Source organism: Panthera uncia, unplaced genomic scaffold, assembly GCF_023721935.1.
Source record: "Panthera uncia isolate 11264 unplaced genomic scaffold, Puncia_PCG_1.0 HiC_scaffold_318, whole genome shotgun sequence".
Taxonomy (NCBI): domain Eukaryota; kingdom Metazoa; phylum Chordata; class Mammalia; order Carnivora; family Felidae; genus Panthera; species Panthera uncia.
Window position 1 is genome coordinate 33,808 of NW_026059449.1, and position 22,463 is coordinate 56,270.

Below are 22,463 nucleotides of genomic sequence, written 5' to 3' on the forward strand. Positions count from 1 at the left end.
GGGGGCTCTTGTGCAGCTGAGGCTCCTTCATCTGCCACCAACCCGCCACCCACTCACTGTGTCATGGAGACCCTATGGGTCACACGAGGTCCCCGCTGAGAACCTCCCAGTCCTGTGGCCAAAATGATATATGCCCATAGGACAGTTCCCAGCAATACCATAACATCTGTGCTCAGGGCCTGAGGACACTCAGGGTTGTAAGGAGTCAGTGAAGGCTCATCCGCAGAGAGGAGACCTGAGGCGAGGAGAAATGGTTCCTGCTCATCGCGTAGTGGTAAAGAGAGCCAAGCACGTAGTGGGGGACCTTGGACAAATCATCACACATATTTGAACCACACAGTTTGTTCCTCTGGAAAACAAAATAATGTGGCCCTCGTAGGTTATTTGTGCCTTCAGCGAGAGCATGCATGGGAAGCTTGAGGCTCTAAGTCTTGAACTAACGCATCCCTCTATGTCTATTGCCGTGTCCCCGTAGACCCTCGTACCTATACATAGTCCATGGCAAATTACCTCACCGTTCAGAGCCCCAGCCTCCTCATCTGCAAGTTGTAGGTTTTAATAACTCCTGCTTCGTGTGGTTGTGGAGAGAATTTAACGGCTTAACATGTATCAAGTACTTAGCAGAGTTCTTGGAATATGGTGCTCAGTGTTGGTGCGATCAGTTTAAAAAGTCTTTTTAAATGTGTGATTTATTTTTGAGAGCAAGAGAGACAGAGCAGGAGCGGGGGAGGGGCAAGGAGAGGAGGCAGGGAAACACAGAATCCAAAGCAGGCTCCAGGCTCTGAGCTGCCAGCACAGAGCCTGACGCGGGGCTCGAACTCACAAACCACGAGATCCCGACCTGAGCCAAAGTCAGACGCTTAACCAACTGAGGCACCCAGGTGCCCTGATGGATGTTTGTTTATTTCTGAGAGACAGAGAGAGAGGCAGAGCACGAGCGAGGGAGGGGCAGAGACAGAGGGAGACACAGAATCTGAAGCAGGTTCCAGACTCTGAGCTGTCAGCTCAGAGCCTGATGCGGGGCTCGAACTCACAGACCGTGAGATCACGACCTGAGCCAAAGTCTGATGCCTAGTGCAAGCTTGGAACTCAGGTAGTAGCCCCAAGGCCCCTCTGCCTCCAGGTGGCACCAGTGAGTGGTGAGGTGCGTTCCTCCCTCATTCCATTTCCCCTGTCTTCCTAACCTAACCCACTCCGCCGATGAGGCTGTGCAGGCCAGACCCCTTGGGATGCTTTCCGATCCTGGCCTTCTTCACCTTTGCCCCCGGGACACCCTGGCACTTGCCCGGACTCCCCTCACACCAGCTTCCCGCCCCCGATATCTGGCCTGGGATCTGCTCCTGGAAAGCTTCCAGCTTCTGTAAATAGGGCATTTGTTTGGATTTCCCCCCCCCCCCCCCAGCTCTCGGGTTAATATTTCACAGGGTGGGCGCTGCTCCAAGGCTCAGAACTTCTGGCTCCCCCAGCCTGTCGGCCGGGTGTCAGGTCACCGCCGGGATCCCATGCTCCCTTGTCTGGACCGCAGTTTCTCTTTCGCCTGCGCTGCATGGACAGAAGACTTAATGGTGTGGTGACAAGTGCGAGTTTGGTTTAGGATTGTGTCCCCTGTTGTCATTTGTGTGATTGCAGGCACGCCTCAGTGTCTTCATCAGGAAGCAGGGTATGATCAGTTGTCAGTACCTCATGCTGCTGGAGTGAGGTCAGGGCAAAGGCAAACCTTTATTGTGATGCATGCCAGGCACAGGCTGGCACAGAGGATCCCGGAGCCTGCAAGCAAAAAGGATTCCCATCCTCCCAGAGCTCATGGGCTGGGGGAGGGGTTGTTAGACAATTGTTATACAAATGACAATTAGCTTCAAGTGCAGGATCCTAGGGAATGTCATTTGTTGGTTAAATAAGGAACTATTTAACGCAGTTAAAGCGCGAGGGGCTCAGCGCCCCATCTGGAAGCAACCAGCACGGAGAGGCTTTGGCCACTGCTTCTGTTTTCTCCCTTCTCTCTCCTCTGCTCCCCACTCCCCCACGCCACCATGTCATAGCTCAGGATGGATCCAGTGTAAAGAACCTGCTAGAGAAGTGACGGAGGAAGACACAAGGCTCTTACTGTGTCGCAGTTGCCAGCGTTGTGCCCGGTTGCCAGTATCCCAGATGGCCAGTGACTGCCGTGGGAACAAGGAGCCCTCGTGGGTGGGAGTGGGGAGGGGAGAGATGACTGTGTCTGGCGGGCGCCAGACCTGCAACCAGATGGGGCACCAGTGGCAGGGTGCCCCACACCTCTCCGCCTCCGGCCCCTTCCTCCTCCGGCTCATCTCACCCCCAAACAGCGGGGGCCACACGGCCAAAGGGCAGTTAGCAAATGGTACCATCTGCCTGGTGTGTTTCTAGGGGGCTTTGGGTGCCCTTGGTGGCTGAAAGGGTGCTGTTCCTTCCACCTGGGGAGCGGGGCCGGGGCCTGGCGGCTCCCTTCGTGACTGGGCTCAGTCCTGCAGAAAAGGCAAAACCCCTGGTGGCGTCCTCTCGTTCCGAGTGGTGAGCATTCCCCTGTGGCCACTGGGGCCCCACAGTGTCCTGGCGTGGCCGGCAGGGAGGATACAAGAGTGTGCCTTGTCCCCGGGTGCCATGCGTGGCACAACTTACAAGTCCCTTCGTCCCTTCCACAGGCGTGTGTGGAAACCGTACAAGGTGTCAGGCCCACACAGGGTGTCCAGCAAACTGCCATGGAACTGGGCCTGTCGTACCAGGGTCCCGTCCCCTCTGGCCTCAGCCTGTGCACATCTATTCCTTCTTGCTGGAACACCCTTCCCTTCTATCCCCACCTCCAGAGTTAAGTATGACTCATCTTTTGGGTCCCAGCTGAAATGTCACTTCCGAGGAAGCCTGCCCATGACTCGCCAGTCCAGAGCAGGTCCCCTGGCACAGGCACGCGGGGCCCCAGGTGCCTCCTTCTCCCTGAGGACACTGGTCCCGGGTACGTGGCGTGGGGTTCGTGTGCTTTTTAGGTGCATGTCTGTCTCCCCTCGGAGTGAGTACACTCCACAAGGACAGGGACCTCGTCTGGTTTCGCCCACCACGGGACCCACAGTGCCCAGCGGACAGGTACCAAGTGAATACGTAAGTGACCTGGGCTCAGCACAGGGATGATGCCACGTAAGACAGCCAGGTTCCTGGCCTCATGGAGCTGGGCAGCTGGCAGGGGAACCGGATAACTAAACCAGCATTGGTTCAAAGGATTAATTGTTGTGGTGGGGCTATGGGGGCACACAGCAGGAGCACCCTGGCGGGGCAGGGAAGTGTCCCCAGAGGAAGTGAGGTCGACACCAAGGCCCGAGGTGTACAGGCGGCAGCCAATGAAGGAGAGGTCAAAGGCGGCCTGGGCTGGAGGGGGTAGGTATGCTTCCTGGAGGAGGGGCATGAATGCGTTTTGGGGGCGGGAGTAGTATTTAGAGTAGAAAGTGGGAGAATTCGTTGAACTGGGATGGTCCTGGTTGAAAGAAAATAGACTGAGCAAAGGTCTGAAGGTGACCCTGTGCGTAGGGCCTAATTGCCAGTACCACGAAGGAGGCCGGGCCAGCTGCAGTAGGGGCCAGTGGGCACTGAGTGGGCCAGAAAGCTGGCTGTGGTTCCGGAGGCCTGCGGTGCCTGCTGGAAGAGATAGGACTTGGCTTCCAGCAGGGTGGGCCTCCCTGCCAGTGGTGCTCCCCTGGCTCCTGTGGCCCCGGGAAGATCTGGGAGTGAATGAAGGCAGAGGAGGGCCATGCCTGGTGCCCGGGCAGCCTGTTTATTGTGCCTTCCCTCAAGGGTGGCACACGGCCAGTGGGACAGCTGGCACCACAGGCCTTGTGGCAAGAGACCCAGGCCTGGGGAGCACAGACCTTGAACTGGGCAGGGACAGACTCTGCTGTGTTGGGGATCACAGCAGGTGAGGCAGGACAATGATAATGGTGACAATGACAACGGTAATAATAGCTGCTTTTTATTGAGTAGTTGCCACGTGCCAGGTGCCATGCTGGTATCTTTTGATATTCTATGTTATCTTCGCACAGTAGTCCCTGTTTTAGAGGAGAAACTGAGGCACAGAGGGATGAAGACACTTGTTCACCAAGTGCACCTGCTCTTAAGCAGCCGGGCTGGGACTTGAAGCTGCGTGGGCCTGACTCCAGAGCTCTCAGCGCACTGTCACCAGTAAGCGGTGGTGCCAGCACTGAGACCTTGCAATTTCTGAGGGCACAGGGCTCTGTGGCTGCCCACTGGATTTCTGGAGCGGCCCAGAAGGCTCAGATAGGGACACAGGGGCTCCAGGAAGCCGGGGGAAGTGCTGGGCCCTGAACTGCTTCGGAGCTCTCCAAGGGGTGATATGGTGGAGTCCAAGAGACCAGATTCAAATCCCAGTTTGGACAGAGTAGCCTCTCTGAGCCTGAGTTTTCTCATCTGGAAGGGGGGATCATAACCACCATCTCTTCTATACTGAGTCTCATCAAGCCTGAGACTAAACGCTTCCCCAACATCTCATTTACTCCAACAGCCCTGTGAAGTGGGGATGATTATCCCCATTTTCCAAATGAGGAAACTGAGGTCCAGAGAGGTTAAGTAATGTACAGTGAATTGTCGAAGTGGATTGAAACAGATCTGACCACAGAGTCTGCATGTCAAAAAAACAAAAACAAAAATCAAACCCAAAAACAACTATTGAAGTATCACCTAGATAGGGAAAAGAAGGCATGGAAAGCGTGAGTGGGCAGTTTGATGAATTTCCTGTCCCAGAGGTCCCCCGGCCACTTTCTAATCACCACGGGTTCATTTTGCCTATCTCCTCCACCCTTTCCGATACAGACTCTGGTAGAAACATGGTTGAGGATTAATTCCTGATGATCCTCGGTTCTGTAAATGGTTTTTTCTATCTTGTTCACTCAAGTTGAATACGAAGGTTCAGTTTTCATCCTCAGCCACTTGTAGCTGAGGAGATACACTCTCGGAGCGTCATTTAACTGAACCCTAGTCCCCTCTAAATGTAGACCTCTTTGGTGTCCAGGCCATTTTATTAACTTTTACTGAATTATACATTTTTTAAGTTTACTTCGAGAGAGAGCACGTGAGCTGGGAGAGGGCCCAAGAGAGAGGGAGAGAGAGAATCACAAGCGGGCTCCATACTGTCAGCACAGAGCCTGACCCAGGGCTCTCTCCCATGGCTGTGAGGTCATGACCTGAGCCGAATAGTCGGATGCTTAACTGACTGAGCCACCCAGGCACCCCTATAATTTACATTTTTAAAAATCACACATCATGATATATAGCTCCTGAATATTCACAAAGTGAACGCTAGACATATTCAGATAAGGGACTAGAATCTTCTCAGCACCCAGCCAAATCCCCAAAGTAACTGCAATCCTGACTTCTACCACCACAGATCAGATTTTTCTTTTCTTTTTTTTTTTTAGGGTTATTTATTTAGAGAGAGAGAGAGAGAGAGAGAGCAGGGGAGGGGCAGAGAGAGGGAAAGAGAGAGAATCCCAAGCAGACTCCATACCAGCAGCATGGAGTCTGACATGGGGCTCACACCCACGGACTGAGATCATGACCTGAGTTGAAACCGAGAGTAGGACGCATAACCAACTGAATCACCCAGGTGCCCCTCTGTATTTTTAAAGTTAAATTTTATCAAATTTTATTTATTTTTGAGAGAGAGAGCGAGCACAATTGGGGGGGGGGGAGGAAGGACAGAGGAAGAAGGAGAAAGAATCTTAAGCAAGCTCCATGCTCAGTGCAAAGCCCGACATGGGGCTTGATCCCACAACCCTAGGATTGTGACCTTAGCCAAAATCAAGAGTCGGACACTTAACCAACTGAGCCACCCAGGCGCCCCTATTTTATTTTATTTTTATTTTTTTTTTTTAATTTTTTTTTTAACGTTTATTTATTTTTGAGACAGAGAGAGACAGAGCATGAACAGGGGAGGGGCAGAGAGAGAGGGAGACACAGAATCGGAAGCAGGCTCCGGGCTCTGAGCCATCAGCCCAGAGCCCAACGCGGGGCTCGAACTCACAGACTGCGAGATCGTGACCTGAGCTGAAGTTGGACGCTCAACCGACTGAGCCACCCAGGCGCCCCAATTTTATTTTATTTTAGAGAGAGCATGCACATGCAAGCTGGTGAGGGGACACAGGGGGGAGAAAGAGAGAGAGAATCTCAAGCAGTGTCCACGCTCAGCATGGAGCCAAAATTGGGGCTCAGTCCCATGACCCTGGTATCATGACCGGAGCTGAAATCAAGAGGCAGACACTCAAGCGACTGAGCCACCCAGGCGCCTCGGATTGTTCTGTTTTTTAGCTTAGTGGAGTAAAACATGAATGGATTCATTTGGTATATAATATGGTATAAGCTCTCTTATGTCTGACTTCTTTCGCTGAACACTGTGGGGTTCACCCAAGCCATTGTGTTAACAATAGTTTGTGCGTTCTCGTTGCCATTAGTATTTCGTCGGTGATTACACCGTAATTATTCATTCTAATGTCAGGGACATTCAGATTCCTTTCTGGTTTTGGCTACTCCGAATAATACTGCTGTGAACATTCTGGTCTGTGTCTTTGGGGGAACATTTATATGTGCACCTTTGTTGGGTGTGTACCTGCGAATAGAATTGCTGAACATTGAACGTATGTGCATATTCAGCTTTGGTAGATAGTGTCATACAACATTCCATTATACTGTCGATGCACACCAATTTTCACTCCCACCAGCAGTGTGGGCGACATCCTGTTGTTCCTTCTTCACTACAGTACAGGCTTGGTGTTGCCTGTGTTGTTGTTGTTTCCAGTTGAGCCATTGTGGTGGGTGGGAAATAGTATCTCATTGTGGTTTTACGGATTCTGATGAGGCTGAGCCCTTTTGTATATGTTTCCATATGTTCTCCATCCCTTATGAAATACCTTTTCAAGTCTGTTGCCTTTTCAAGTCAATTTTTCAGTTGGATGCTATGTCCTTTAAAAAAAAAACAAAACGATTTTGGAGCAGCTGGCTGGCTCAGTGGGTGGAGCGTGCAACTCTTGATCTCAGGGTGTGAGTTCGAGCCCCATGTTGGGTGTAGAGATTGCTTGAAAAAAATCTTTAAAAAAATGATTTGTAGAAGTTGTTTATGTATTCTGAATGTGAGTCCTTTGTTGGATATATTATTGGAAATATTTTCTAGGCTGTGGCCTGCCCTTTTTTTTTTTTAACTTTTTAAATGTTTTATTTATTTTTGAAAGAGAGACAGACAGCATGTGAGTGGACAAGGGGCAGAGAGAGAGGGTGACACAAAATCCGAAGCAGTCTCCAGGCTCTGAGCTGTCAGCACAGAGCCTGACGCACAGCTTGAACTTATGAGCTGTGAGATCGTGACCTGAGCTGAAGTCAGACGCTTAACCAACTGAGCCACCCAGGCGCCCCTGCCCTTTCTCTTTCTTAATGATATCTTTTGATGAACAGAGTCTTAACATTTTAAGGCAGTATGATTTATTTCTATATATGGTTTCTGGGTTTTTTTGTGACCTATTTAAGAAATGATCGCCTACTCTGAAGTCATAAGATAGACTCCTGTGTTTTCTTCTAGAAACCTTATTGTTCTACCCTTCACATTTAGGCCTGTGGTTCGTCTCAGATTAATTTTTGTGTACGTACGAACAGTAGTTTCCTCACTTCAATGCAGATTGATTTATCATTTTTTCCTTACGACCCTACTTAAGGAATCTTTACCTATCTCAAGGTCATGCAAATAGTAAGGGATTTTAGGTTTTTACTAACAGTTTTATTGAGCTACAATTCCTATACCCTACAGTTCACCTATCTAACAGAGATAATTCGTGGTTTTTAATATATTCAGAGTTGTGTGACTGTCACCACAATCAATTTTAAGATATTTTTATCACCCCAGAAGAAACCCCATACCCATTAGCAGTCACTCCCCATTTCCTTACAACCTCCTAGCCCTAGGCAGCCACTATTCTTCTTCTGTCTCCATAGGTTTGCCTGTTCTGGTTAGACACTTCATAAAAATGGAACCATACAATATGTGACCTTTTGTGTCTGGCTTCTTTCACTTAGCATCGTGTTTTCAAGGTCCACCTGCGTTGGAGCAGTCGCCAATACCTCATTCCTTTTATGGCTGAATAATATTCCATCGTACGGATAGACCATTTTTGTTTATCCATGCATCACTTGATGGACATTTGCGTCGTTTCCACTTTTGGGCTATTACGAATAATACCAGTGTGAAAACATTAATGTACCGTTTTTTATGAGGACATATATTTTTGCCACTCTCAGGAGGAGACCTTTCATTCTTTTTTTTTTTTTTTTTTTTTTTTAAGTAGGCTCCACACGCAGCATGGAGCCCAGCATGGGGCTTGAACTCACAACCCGCGATCACGACCTGAGCTGAGATCAAGAGTCAGACACTTAACCGACTGAGCCACCCAGGCGCACCAGAACCTTCATTCTTAATCATATACGAGATTCAGTGACAACATGTCTGTAAAGCCCTGGCATGTACTAAATGCTCACACAGTGACAGCCATTTACGGGTTAGGTTACATAGTAAGAGACACCCCAGTGTAGCTATTAATGAAAGCTCCTGTTATCCTCACCCAAGCATTGAGTCCCCAGCACACGCATGTCGGCCCACGGACACTCTGAAGGCATACAAATGCTTGGAAAAGGCCCCCTGCTCTTTGCAGTTCAAGTCACACGTAGATAGTGGCACAGCAGAGAGAGCAAGCAAGGAATCAGGAGCCTTGGGACGTGCCTCTGCCAGACTGCTAATTTGAGTGTGACATCCGGGGCCTTAGTTTCCCTACTCAGAGAATGGACCTAGGGCAGCCAGTGGTTCCGGTTCTTATGGGGGGACTCACTTAGCTTCTTCCTGTTCCACAGGCTGTGGTTCTGCCAATGATCCTGTGAGTGCCGGGGAGTCACCGCTGCCCCTAGGGGCTCCTGTCGTGGAGTGCCCCCCCCCCGCCTGTCCCCAGCATGGCGTCCGACACCCCCGAGTCCCTGATGGCCCTCTGCACCGACTTCTGCTTGCGCAACCTGGATGGCACCTTGGGCTACCTGCTGGACAAGGAGACTCTGCGGCTACATCCAGACATCTTCCTACCCAGCGAGATCTGCGACCGGCTCGTCAATGAGTGAGCAGGCGGGGGCCGGGGCACGGGCATGAGGCTTAGCATGAGCGCGTGTGGAGGCCCCGGGACCATCGTGTGCACCGTGCAGGGACGCGGCTGGGGATACATATGTGTGAGGGGGTGTGCACGCCCTTGGGTATCTGTGGGTGCAGGAGAACACCGGTATGTTCATAGCCATAAGGTTGTATGTGTGCATGTTGCTAAGCGTGTGGAGGGGTGTGCACATGAAGGAATGGGTGTGTGGACACACATGGGCTGCAGCACGGGGTGTGTTTGAGTGTGTCCCTGCACGTGTGTATTACATCTACGAGAGAGTATAGAAACTGCATGTAAGCGCAGGAGTTCTGTCCTGTTCCGCGTGCACTTGCCTGTGCCTGCAAACACGTGTCTGTGTACACATGGGCACACACGCTTGCCCACTGGTGCACAAATAATGAACCCATGAGCAGGAATTGAACCATTCAGAAAATCTTTGTGTGGGGGCGCCTGGGTGGCTCAGTCGGTTAAGCGTCCAACTCTTGATTTCATCTCAGGTCACGATCTCATGGTTTGTGAGTTCAAGCCCCGCACTGGGCTCTGTGCTGACAGTGTGGAGCCTGCTTGGGATTCTTTCTCTTCCTCTCTCTGCCCCTCCCCCACTCATTCTCTCTCTAAATAAATAAACAAACAAACTTTAAAAAAGAGAGAGAAAAAGAAAATCTTTATGTGGAGCCTCCAAGGACTCTCCGCTCTTAGAGGTTCCTAGCAGTAAGATGTGCGTTCACTCACCTCAGGGAGTCCAGTGCCCAGAAGAGAAATTGTTAGGCCAAACAGTTGCATATAAAAGCAAGAATCTGTGGGTGCACCTGGCTGGCTCAGTCAGTGGAGCGTGTGACTCTTGATCTCAGGGTTGTGAGTTTGAACCCTATGTTGCATGTGGAGATTACTTAAAAATAAAATCTTTAAAAAAAAAAAAAAAAAAGTTGGAACTTGTATGTGACCTGAGGACAGAGCCCAGTTTGATTTTTTTTTTTTAAACGTTTATTTATTTTTGAGACAGAGAGAGACAGAGCATGAACAGGGGAGGGGCAGAGAGAGAGGGAGACACAGAATCTGAAACAGGCTCCAGGCTCTGAGCTGTCAGCACAGAGCCCGACGTGGGGCTCGAACTCACGGACCTCGAGATCATGACCCGAGCCGAAGTCGGACGCCTAACCGGCCAAGCCACCCAGGCACCCCAGGACAGAGCCCAGTTTGTAATCATGTTCCAAGCATTTGAAGCGGGTCAGGCACTTGCTTGGATGCTTTGCAGACCAGAGTTATGTCCATTTTACAGATGAAGAAACTGAACGCTGGGGAAGTTCCATTCCTCACATGAAGCTGCCCACATAGTGAACAGTCAAGCCAGGATTTAGATTCCAGAGTGTTTGACTCAAAGGCTTTTCCAGCAGACCAGGAATCTTACATTAGCTGACCTCAGCAGGGTTTTATTGAGTGCTTCCCCTGTACCCAGCTGGGATCCTTAAACTCCTTGGCTTAATCTTCCTGTTGGAAAGGGTCCTGGGAGGGGCTGATCAAGGAACCAGAAGCTGGCTTAAAGATGAGGAGTCTGGACGTGTATGTTTGTCATAGATGTGTAGGGTTTCAGGGGGAAGAGCTTGGAATTGGCTGTTGATAAGAGGCCCCTTCATCACCTTTGCACCCGTGGTGCCTGGGGCCACTCTGTCGCACCTGCACAGTGCTCGGGACCCAAATAGGTACTGTTAGAAAGAGGGGTTGTGGTGGGTAGGGGGGGTACCTGGGTGACTCAGTGTGTTAAGCATCTGACTTTTTTTTCCTTTTATTTATTTTGAGAGAGAGAGAGAGAGAGCACACATATGCATGAACAGGGGAGGGACAGAGAGAGAGAGAGAGGGAGAGAATCCCAAGCAGACTCTGTGCCGATGCAAGGCTCAATCTCATGGCCATGAAATCATGACCTGAGCTGAGATCAAGAGTCAGAAACCTAACCAACTGAGCCACCCTGGGGACCCAGTGTCCAACTCTTGATCTCAGCTCAGGTCTTAATCTCAGGGTCAGGAGTTCAAGCCTCACACTGGGCCTCTCGTTGGGCCCTGCTCTGGACGTGAAGCCTACTAAAAAAAAAAAAAAAAAAAAAAAAATTAGTAAAAAGAAAGAAAGAAGGGCAGGGGATAGACGAGATGGAGGTTGCTGACCAGTGATGAGGGAAGGTTTCAGGGACAGGAGGGCTGGTGCTGAGCCTTGAAGGGAGAACGAAGGTCCCTGGGCTCCCCCTCAAGCCAGGCTTCCCTCCTTCCCAGGTATGTGGAGCTGGTCAACGCCGCCTGCAACTTTGAGCCCCACGAGAGCTTCTTCAGCCTTTTCTCCGACCCCCGCAGCACCCGCCTCACCCGGATCCACCTCCGTGAGGACCTGGTACAGGACCAGGACCTGGAGGCCATCCGCAAGCAGGTGAGACCCGCTTCGCCAGCCAGTGGGGATGGTCATGGGGAGGCTGCCTCGAGATGACCGGTGAGTCGGGGGCCGAGCCACACGCCTCCAGCACAAGAATCCAGTGCGTCCCCGCCTCGTACACCCCCCTCCCCAAGCTCAACTGCGGCCCAGGTCTGGGGGCGGGAGGGCAGTGCCGGTGACGGAGCTGTGCCTGCTCCCAGGACCTGGTGGAGCTGTACCTGACCAACTGCGAGAAGCTGTCCGCCAAGAGCCTGCAGACGCTGAGGAGCTTCAGCCACACCCTCGTATCCCTGAGCCTCTTCGGCTGTGCAAACATTTTCTATGAGGAGGAGAACCCAGGGGGCTGTGAAGACGAGTGCCTCGTCAATCCCACCTGCCAGGTGCTGGTCAAGGACTTCACCTTCGAGGGCTTCAGCCGCCTACGCTTCCTCAACTTGGGCCGCATGATCGACGGGGTCCCTGTGGAGTCCCTGCTACGGCCTCTCAGCTCACTGGCTGCCTTGGACCTCTCGGGCATCCAGACGAGCGACGCGGCCTTCCTAACCCAGTGGAAAGACAGCCTGGTGTCCCTTGTGCTCTACAACATGGACCTGTCAGATGACCACATCCGGGTCATCGTCCAGCTGCACAAGCTGCGGTGAGCTGCCGGCCCAGAGCTCACTGGGGCGAGGGTGGGGAGGTGGGTGTTGGCAGTCCCGTGAGGCTTCGTGAGCCCCTGGCCGGGCAGAAGTGGGGATGAAAGAGACAGTCCCCTTCCTTAAACCCAGTGTTCCGGCTGCCTCAGGGCTATCCAGGGCTTCTGGGTCCCCGCAGGCTTTTTCCCAGAATGCCCTGGAGCAGCTGTGGCAGGGATGGCCCCTCCCCTGCCATGGGCTGAAGGAGCAGGGGTCCCTGAGGCGGCCCCGACCTGTGTCCAGCTCTGACCTGTGGCCCCCGCTCCAATCTCCAGACACCTGGACATCTCCCGAGACCGCCTCTCCAGCTACTACAAGTTCAAGCTGACTCGCAAGGTGCTGAGCCTCTTTGTGCAAAAGCTGGGGAACCTGATGTCTCTGGACATCTCTGGCCACATGATCCTGGAGAACTGCAGCATCTCCAAGATGGACGAGGAGGCAGGGCAGACTAGGTGGGGACCCACCTGCCATGGTTGCCGGCGGGGTGTCTGTCATTCAACAAGCATTTACCAAGTGCCCTTCTGCCGAGTCCTGTGCTGGGTGCTGGAGATAAAGAAACGAATCAGACCCTGCCCTCTCGAAGCTGTATGAGCCAGTGGGGACAGATGAGTCATATTAGGACGGTGATAAGGGAGGCACAGGGCTGTGGGGTTGCCCTGAAGATCAGGAAGGAGGCAGGAAGAAGGAGGAATGGCATCCACACTGTCCTGAAAGCTCTTTCTGAGTCTCCCAGGGGAAAGGTGTTCCGGCAGAGGGAACAGCATATGTAAAAGCTGGAAAGTGCAAGCTTGAGGAGTGAACGGGAAGTTAGGACACTCAGACTGGATAGAGACGGGGTGGTGGCATTAAGACGGCCAGCAGTATCCACTGTGCATTAGTCATCACAGCAGATTAGGTGTCTTCTCGGTTTGGTTGGTTGAAAGATCTGATTCAAACCCATCCAGCTGTAATTGGCTGTAAGCCCTATCCTCAGCCATACTTTAGCGGGGTTTGGTCGATGGGCATGCCCCTTCATGACTGTTGGTAGAACCTAAGGGTGGCACATCCTCACCAGAATGGCGGGTAGTATTTCCCGAAGGTGGCTGCAACAGTGTCTCCCACCCCACATGTTATCCGATATGACCTTGGCACCCTTCCTTCAAGAGGTTGGGGGGGGGGGGGGGGTCTGTGTTTTTGCCCTTAAAAAGAGGAAAAAATAAAAAGATGAGACTGGAGGGTCTAGAAGAGGGCCCCAAGTAAATGCCTAGCCACCCTCAGGGAGAAGCCCTTCTAAACGCAGGGCAGCCCCAGTCCACAGGCCACTGACCCCGGCATGCTCTTCCCCCAGCATCGAGCCTTCCAAGAGCAGCATCATGCCTTTCCGGGCCCTGAAGAGGCCACTGCAGTTCCTTGGGCTCTTCGAGACCTCCCTGTGCCGCCTCACACACATTCCCGCCTACAAAGTGAGAGGGAGTGGGGGAGGGGAGGAATAGGGAGCCCCTGGACGAGGGAAGGGGTTGGGCTGGGGGCCCCAAGGGGTCTGCCCTGGAGCTAGAGGCGGAGCTGGGATCCAAGGATCCCACCGCGTGGCATCTTCCAGTGGTTCTGAGCATGTTCCATTCCCAGGTAAGTGGTGACAAAAATGAGGAGCAGGTGCTGAATGCCATCGAGGCCTACACGGAGCACAGGCCTGAGATCACCTCACGGGCCATCAACCTGCTTTTTGACATCGCACGCATCGAGCGCTGCAACCAGCTTCTTCGGGCCCTGAAGGTCAGCCCTGACCCCAGGGGTCCTCGGTCTCTGGTCCATCCCTGCCTGGCAGGTCCTGGACTTGGCTGAGCCGTGTCCCCAGAGCTCCCGTCCCTCCTCCACTCGTCCTCCTCATCCCCAGGACATCGGCAGTCCTGCCCCCTGAACCCCAGCCCCACGGTGCCTCATTTGTCCCAGCACCGGCCTTGTCCCAGCAGCGTGGGGCTGCCCTAGTTTCTGTCCCCAACCCCTCACTTCTCTCAGAGAACAGAGTCGGGGTAAGCTGCACCCCAGAGGCCCATCCGAGCCCCCTTGCAGAGCCCTAGGCATGGCCCTGCACGACTTTAACAGGACTCGCCAACCCAGGCCCGCACCCTGTCTTCATACAGCTGGTCATCACGGCCCTCAAGTGCCACAAGTATGACAAGAACATTCAAGTCACAGGCAGCGCTGCCCTCTTCTACCTGACCAATTCTGAGTACCGCTCTGAGCAGAGCATCAGGCTGCGCCGACAGGTCATCCAGGTGGTGCTGAACGGCATGGAGTCCTACCAGGAGGTGACGGTGAGCCCCCTACCCGTGACGGCCCCGCATGCTCTGGCCCAGCCGCCCCTCTTCCTGCTCGCCTCGTGCCCCAGCCTCACCAGCCGGCTTGCAGTTCCTCAGGGGGCCGTGCTTGCTCTCACCCTTTTTTGCCTGGCGCTGTACTGCCCCCCTCGCCACCCCCCTTACCCACGGCATCACTCCCAGACTCTGGGACCTGGCATTCAGGGCCTCTGTAACCCGGCCCCACCTGACCAGTCCGTCACCACTGCCACCCTCCACCCAGGGATCCTGTTCTCCTGTCCCTGGGCCTCCACTCATGCTGACTCCTCAGCCCTTCTGTAACACTTTGCTGGGAGGTAATTTTTTTTTCCCGAGAGCTGCTTTTATTATACAAGTAACAAAACTATGGGGGCACCTCGCTGGCTCGGTCAGTAGAGCATGTGACTCTTGATCTCAGGGGTGTGAGTTCAAGCCCCACACTGGGTGTAGAGGTTACTTTTAAAAAGTATACGTTTCTGGGGCGCCTGGGTGGCTTGGTCGGTTAAGCGTCCGACTTCGGCTCAGGTCATGATCTCACGGTCTGTGAGTTCAAGCCCCGCGTCGGGCTCTGTGCTGACCGCTCAGAGCCTGGAGCCTGCTTCGGATTCTGTGTCTCCCTCTCTCTCTGCCCCTCCCCTGTTCATGCTCTGTCTCTCTCTGTCTCAAAAATAAATAAACATTAAAAAAAAAAAAAGTATACGTTTCTAAAAAAGAAAAATAACAAAAATTTCTACTGTAGAAAAATTATAATTACGGATATAAAGCAAAAAAAAACCCCATAATCCCACCACCCAGAATAGCCACTGTTGCTGTTGAATACCTGTTGTTCAAGATTTAGCCTGTGCATGTTTACTTAGTAAATGGGATCATTCTGCACTCACTGTTTGTATCGCGTGGATTTTTATTTCAACAGTGTCTTCCGAATGTGAACATTCCCATAATCGACCAATATTTTTACAACCAGAATTTCTTACATAATGTTTCTCTTATGCTCACAAAATTAAGACATCTAATGCTTAGAAAACAAACAAATTCAAGCACAGCTGACCTTTGAACAACACAGGTTTTAACTGCGTGGGTCCACTTAGATGCCAATTTTGACAAAGACAGTGCAGTGCTATCAGTATATTTTCTCCTTCTTATGATTTGCTGTCTTTTTTTTTTTTTTTTGAAACTTCGTTTTTAAAAGCTTATTTTTTTGAGAGAGCACATGCGTGCTCTGGCTCATGCAAGCAGGGGAGGGGCACAGAGAGAATCCCAAGCAGGCTCCCTACTGTCAGCTCAAAACCTAACGCCGGGCTCGAGCTTATAAACCTTGAGATCATGACCTGATCCTAAATCAAGAAGTCAGTTGCTTAACCGACTGAGCCACCCAGGTGCCTCCCCCGCCTTATGATTTTCTTACTAACGTTTTCTTTTCTCTAGCTGACTTCGTTGTAATGCTACAGGATATAATACACATAACATGCAAAATATGTGTTAATCAACAGTTAATGTTATCACTAAGGCTTCAGGTCGACAGTAGGCTATTACTGGTGAAGTTTGGCGGGGAGTCAGAAGTTGTATGTGGATTTGCAGCTGTGCGGCAGCCAGGGATGGGGGGTTTGGGGCCCTTAACCCTCAAGTTGTTCAAGGGTCAGGCGTACTATGAAAACGTGTCAACTACAAAATGAAAGTTGTTCACAATCCAGCTCTCCTCCACCCCACAGCTGGGTTTAACCATTGTTTTGTAATCGCTGGTGCCCGAATGGTGTTCAGTGTCCTCATCCAGGGAAGGTCGCTCTGGTGCTGACTGTGTGTTAGAGCTGGGAGGCGGTGGCCAAGCCCCATCCCCACAGAGTGGCAGGACGGGCCTGCCCAAAATGTTTGGGCTGCAGGTACTGAATCAGCGCCATGGTTGAATAATTAGGTTGCCTTTTTTATTTTTTGCTATACCAAATAAGGCTTTGCTGACCATACTTAATTGATTATTCTTATAATACGTGACTGGGAATTGCAGGGACAATGGGTAGGTGTATTTTCAAAGCTCTTGGGATGTATTCTCGAATTATCCTCCAGAAAGGCTATGGTGGCGATGTAGCCTCTGCAGGGAGGAGAAGGCCCGCTCTCCCACTGCCTGCCAACTCCAGACTTGAGAGCAACTGATACACTGAGATTGATTTTATAATCAGGTCAAAGGGGTGTCTTTTTTTTTTTTTTCTTGACAAAATGCTAGTTGAAGATCCCCAAATTAATAAACTCTATCAAAGAAATGAAAATTAAAATAACAAGAAATTACATTTCATCTTGAGAGACCAGTGATCCCCAACGTTGACAAATGTCAGGGGAGAGCACTTTTGCATGCTTCCCACTGGTGAGGTATGAACCGTACAGCCTTTTTGGAAGGCAACTGGCAGAATTTGCCAAAACTGTAAATGCACCTGCCTTTGGGTCTAGGTATTCCACAGTTGAAATGTTTTTAGAAGGAACCAGAATGTTAGCAATAGAGAGACCTAGAAAAGTAACATACAGTCCACCCACACAATGGGATATTATGGTCAATCTGTACGCCCTAATGTGGAAAGATGTCCAGTGCATGTTGATAAGTGAGGAGAAGTTTCGGACCAATATGTATAATATCTTTTTTGCCTTTCCTCTCCCCCAAATATATATATACGTATATATATGTGTATATATATATATATACGTATATATATATATATTTGTATTTGCATGATAGAAAAATCTAGAAGGACGCACACCAAACTTTTAATAGCAATTTCTTCTGGGGAATAAAGGGAGAGACTAACTTTTGCCCAAATAGTACTATTTGAACTTTTTACGGTGAGTAAGTATTGCTGTCGTAACTGAAAAAAATTTTTTTCTCAAATTAAAAGACATATGTGTTTTTGGGGAAAAAAAGACAAAGAGTTAACTAAGGGTGGTACCCTCTAAAGTACGATGATCTCCCAAAATCTAATGAGAAAGGATGGCAGCAAATTAAATTATAGGCAAATGCCCTGCGAATACTTTAAAAAAAAAAAAAAAGGCCACAGATAACACAAAAAGAAATAGAAGATGTCAAGCAGCTTGAGGCCTCCTCCTCTGCCGGTGGGTCTGTAAACTGGTACGGCCACTTTGGCAGATAGTCTGGTGCTACCTGGTAAAGTTGAAGACGTGCACGCCCCGTGGCCCTGAAGCCCCGCCCTGGCACCTGTGCCGTAGAGAAGCCCATGTACGTGGAGGCTGGGATGTGTGAACCAGACACTGAAGCTGCCGAGCACCGAAGCCCCCCTCGGATGTCCACCAACAGTGGGATGGACGAATAAATCAAAGTACCAGACCGCAACGGAAGGATGAATGCTTTTCAGATACTTATAACAACACCGTTGACCTGGCACACTACGGTTGACCGAACATAAGCAGGATGCTAGAGAATGTTCCATATGGAATAGCAGGGATAGTAGTTCTCTCTAGTGGGGAGGAGGGCTTCTGATCAGGAAAGGGACCTATGGGGATTCCCGGGTGCTGGCAGGGTGGTGACAAAGTTGTTGGAAAGCTTGTTTGCTTCACACGTGCTTGTAAAAAACTATACATTTGTGTTTTATGCCCTCTTCTGTATGAAGATTATATTTCATGGTTTTGTTTTGTTTTGTTTTTTAATGTTAAAAAAAAAAAAAGCCCTGTAGTCTCCTCTTTCAGAAAGCCTTCCTGGACCAGCACAGCTCTGGCTAATCCCACACCTCTAGCGAGCCCCTGGAGTCCAGCTCCCGAGTCTGACCCTGACTGCTTCGCTTGTCTCCCGGCCCGGCCCCAGGTCCAGCGGAACTGCTGCTTGACTCTCTGTAACTTCAGCATCCCCGAGGAGCTAGAATTCCAGTACCGCCGGGTCAATGAGCTCCTGCTCAGTATCCTCAACCCCACGCGGCAGGACGAGTCCATCCAGCGTATCGCCGTGCACCTGTGCAATGCCCTGGTCTGCCAGGTGGACAACGACCACAAGGAGGCCGTGGGCAAGATGGGCTTTGTTGTGGTGCGTGCCCACGGGCTGCACCCCCTTCCCTCCCTCCCCGCCTTCCTCTTCCACAGCCCCCCTGCCTGCCGCATGAAGGATTGAGGCCAGACCCAAGGAAGAGTCTCCTAACCATGAATGTAGCTCATGTGCCTGGAGATTTCCTCCGCCTGGAACACTCTGGCATCTTCTCTCGGCCCCTCCATCTGTCTATTTGGTCCCACTGTCCAAGCTGCTCCTGGCTCCTCAGACCAGGTCCCCTGTTAGGTCTTTCTGACTGGGGTTAAATAAGCCTCCGAGGGACTGCCTGCTTCACTTTGGCCTCCCCACTGGGTTGTGATTCTGCGGGGAAAGACACCGTGCTTGTTCCCGCTTTCGTGGTGACATCCCCAGCTCTTCCTACTGTGGTACCTGGCGCACAGGGGGGCGGATAAGTATTTGCTCGGGAATGGGAGGAAAAAATGAAGCAGAAGCATCTAGTTTCTTCATCTCACTTATTGCTGGCTAAGCTGGAGCCCACACAGGGGAGGGCCAGGCCCAAAGCTACGTTGGGAATCGGGGTCGAGCCAGGACTAGCCCCCAGGCATCCTAATGCTAATGCCAAGTCTGTGGGTTGCCCTTCTTCAGACCAGATAGGCGAATTTGGTCTTGTCAGGATGGATTAGCCAAGAACGGAACCGCTGTGCTGACTCTCCCTCCATCTTGGTTCTGGGAGGGACATGGTAGCTCTTGAGCCCTGGTCCCCTGCAAGTTCTCTTCTCTGCCCACAGACCATGCTGAAGCTGATTCAGAAGAAACTGCTAGACAAGATAGTAAGTCGAGTCTTCATGAAGCTGCTTTGCCCCTCCCTTAGCCCATGAGGGGACGGTCAGCCCCTGGAGGAGACCCTTATTTTGTTAGGGGATGCCCTCATGGGTGCTGGGAGCCCGCGGGGCCCTGCAAGCGGGCCGTGCTGAGCCCTCCGTTGCCTTCAGTGTGACCAGGTGATGGAGTTCTCCTGGAGTGCCCTGTGGAACATCACCGACGAGACGCCGGACAACTGCGAGATGTTCCTCAACTTCAATGGCATGAAGCTCTTCCTGGACTGCCTGAAGGTACTGCCCGTCTCCAGCGCCAGCGGCCTCCTTGGCCACCCACGTGGCCGCTCTTCTGTCCCCAGGCCTCCCACCAATCATATCTGCCAGCAACCCTTTCCCCAGAGTTCCTGTGGGAGGTCTGACTCACAGGCCCACCCCCTCTCTTAGAGCCCTCCCTCCAAGGGAAAACCCAGCCCCATCCGTCTTGGCAGTAATTTCTAGGCTGCCCGCAGTCCAGCTGGGGACCACTGAGGTATCAGCTGGACAGAATTTTGTCCAGTAGATGGCTTTATTTTATTTTATTTTACTATTTATTTGGATGGTATTTTTAAGTAATCACTACACCCACCATGGGGCTTGAACTCACAACCCCAAGATCAAGAGCTGCACATTCCACCCACTGAGCCAGACAGGCACCACCAGTAGGATGGTCTTTTTTTTTTTTTTCTTATTTGTTTTTTTTAAAGTGTGTTTGTTTACTTTTATTTTTATTTTTTTAATTTTTTTTATTAAAAATTTTTTTTTAACGTTTATTTATTTTTGAGACAGAGAGAGACAGAGCATGAACGGGGGAGGGGCAGAGAGAGAGGGAGACACAGAATCGGAAGCAGGCTCCAGGCTCTGAGCTGTCAGCACAGAGCCCGACGCGGGGCTCGAACTCACGGACTGTGAGATCGTGACCTGAGCTGAAGTCGGACGCCCAACCGACTGAGCCACCCAGGCGCCCCTATTTTTTTAATTTTTTTTAAACGTTTATTTATTTTTTGAGACACAGAGACAGAGCATGAGTGGGGAAGGGGACAGAGAGAGAGGGAGACACAGAATCTGAAGCAGGCTCCAGGATCTGAGCTGTCAGCACAGAGCCCCATGCGGGGCTTGAACTCACGAACCATGAGATCATGACCTGAGCTGAAGTCAGACGCTTAACTGACTGAGCCACCCAGGCGCCCCAAAAGTGTGTTTATTTATTTTGAGACAGAGAGAAAAACAGTGCGTGAGCAGGGGAGGGCAGAAGGAGAGGGAAAGAGAATCCCAAGCAGGCTCAGCACTGTCAGTGTGGAGCCCATCGTGGGGCTTGAACCCACTAACCATGAGATCATGACCTGAGCCGTAATCAAGAGTTAGATGCTTAACCGACTGAGCCATCCAGGCGCCCCAGAATGTTCTTTAAAAACAGGGGCTCCTGGGTGATTCAGTTGGTTAAGCATCCGACTTCAGCTCAGGTCATGATCTCACGGTTAATGGGTTCAAGCCCCGTGTTGGGCTCTGTGCTGACAGCTCGGAGCTTGGAGCCTGCTTGAGATTCTCTGTCTCCCTCTCTCTGCCCCTCCCCCGCTTGCACTCTGTCTCTGTCTCTCAAAAATAATGTTAAAAAAAAATTGGGGGGTGCCTGGGTGGCTCAGCTGGTTAAGGGTCCGAATTTGTGGTTCGTGGGTTCGAGCCCCATGTCGGGCTCTGTGCTGACAGCTCAGAACCTGGAGCTTGCTTCGGATTCTGTGTCTCCCTCTTTCTCTGTTCCTCCCCCATTCACACTCTGTATCTTTCTCTCTCTCTCTCAAAAATAAATAAAGATAAAAAAAATTTTTTTTTAATTTAAAACTCATCCTGGGGGTGCCTGGCTGGCTCGGTCAGTCGGTAGAGCATGTGACTCTTGATTTCAGGGTCGTGAATTCAAGCCCCACACTGGGCATAGATCTTACTTTAAAAACAATAAATAAATAGTAGCAATTATTAAACAAATAAATAAAACACACTCATCCTCTATTTTCTTGCTCTAGTTTCTATGAAGTTTCCCTTAAACTAATATTTTGAGCTTTGGCAAATAGAACCTTGTTTGTCCTATTTGCAGTTTTATAGGTCAGCTCTCCACTCAGCCTTTGATTTTGTGGCAAGGAGTCCCCACCATTTTAATCCCGTATAGAATGTACCCAGGACTGTCCTAGGTGCACTAGATGGTATATGGCCAGCCTATTGTTCCCCTTCTTTGTCCAGTCGGAATGGCCAGACAGATACCCATCAAGTTTCTAGGTTAACAATACCAGATGCTAATTAAGTACTAATTGATGTGGCCCTAATGGCTCTCCTTTTGTCAGGAATTCCCAGAGAAGCAGGAACTGCATCGGAATATGCTAGGACTCTTGGGGAATGTGGCAGAGGTGAAGGAGCTGCGGCCCCAACTAATGACTTCCCAATTTATCAGTGTCTTCAGGTTAGTATTTCTTTCCTTTCCCTTTTTGCCTTTGCTGACAGGATGCTCAGAGCTCTTAGTCTACGCTGAGTTGCGGTAATTGCTCTTAGCCTAGGTTTCTGTTAGAAATGTCACCGATGGTTTCTTTCAACCCTCCATAATAGTCCTCTTGTAACTGTATCTTAAGCGATCTCAGATCCTAACTTTTAGAAGTCACCTGGGTATGGATAATAGGTGATAAATCAGCAGTGCATCTGGCATCTGGTTTGTAAGCTGGGGTCTAGCAGCTGGGGTCTGAAGAGGGACTTAGAGGGGTTTTTCTCTCCTCTCGGCAGCAACCTGCTGGAGAGCAAAGCTGACGGAATTGAGGTTTCGTACAATGCCTGCGGTGTCCTCTCCCACATCATGTTCGACGGGCCTGAGGCGTGGGGCATCTGTGAACCCCAGCGGGAGGAGGTGGAGGAACGCATGTGGGCAGCCATCCAGAGCTGGGACATCAACTCACGGAGAAATATCAATTACAGGTGCGGAGTGAGGAGGGGTGGGGCGTGCGAGTGGGGACCGTTTGGAGACAGGATGCTCGTTCCCAACAAGGTCTGGTGAGAACTTA

At 51.0% G+C, this 22,463-nt stretch overlaps 1 protein-coding gene across 3 annotated transcripts in view; it reads left to right on the forward strand.

Moving 5' to 3' along the window:
- The window catches only part of LOC125917935 (protein zer-1 homolog), a 31,417-nt gene that overhangs the window by 3,008 nt on the left and 5,946 nt on the right, over positions 1-22,463 (forward strand). For 2 of the 3 annotated variants that reach the window (XM_049624005.1, XM_049624006.1), the window contains exons 2-13: positions 8,905-9,158; positions 11,456-11,606; positions 11,810-12,246; positions 12,559-12,735; positions 13,611-13,725; positions 13,889-14,035; positions 14,404-14,577; positions 18,395-18,610; positions 19,360-19,401; positions 19,564-19,683; positions 21,759-21,874; positions 22,189-22,377. In XM_049624005.1, coding sequence (XP_049479962.1) covers positions 9,001-9,158; positions 11,456-11,606; positions 11,810-12,246; positions 12,559-12,735; positions 13,611-13,725; positions 13,889-14,035; positions 14,404-14,577; positions 18,395-18,610; positions 19,360-19,401; positions 19,564-19,683; positions 21,759-21,874; positions 22,189-22,377 — 2,042 coding nt within the window. In that variant the 5' untranslated portion in view covers positions 8,905-9,000. The remainder of the gene's footprint in view (positions 1-8,904; positions 9,159-11,455; positions 11,607-11,809; positions 12,247-12,558; positions 12,736-13,610; positions 13,726-13,888; positions 14,036-14,403; positions 14,578-18,394; positions 18,611-19,359; positions 19,402-19,563; positions 19,684-21,758; positions 21,875-22,188; positions 22,378-22,463) is intronic. The other variant, XM_049624007.1, reaches the window with a different exon arrangement.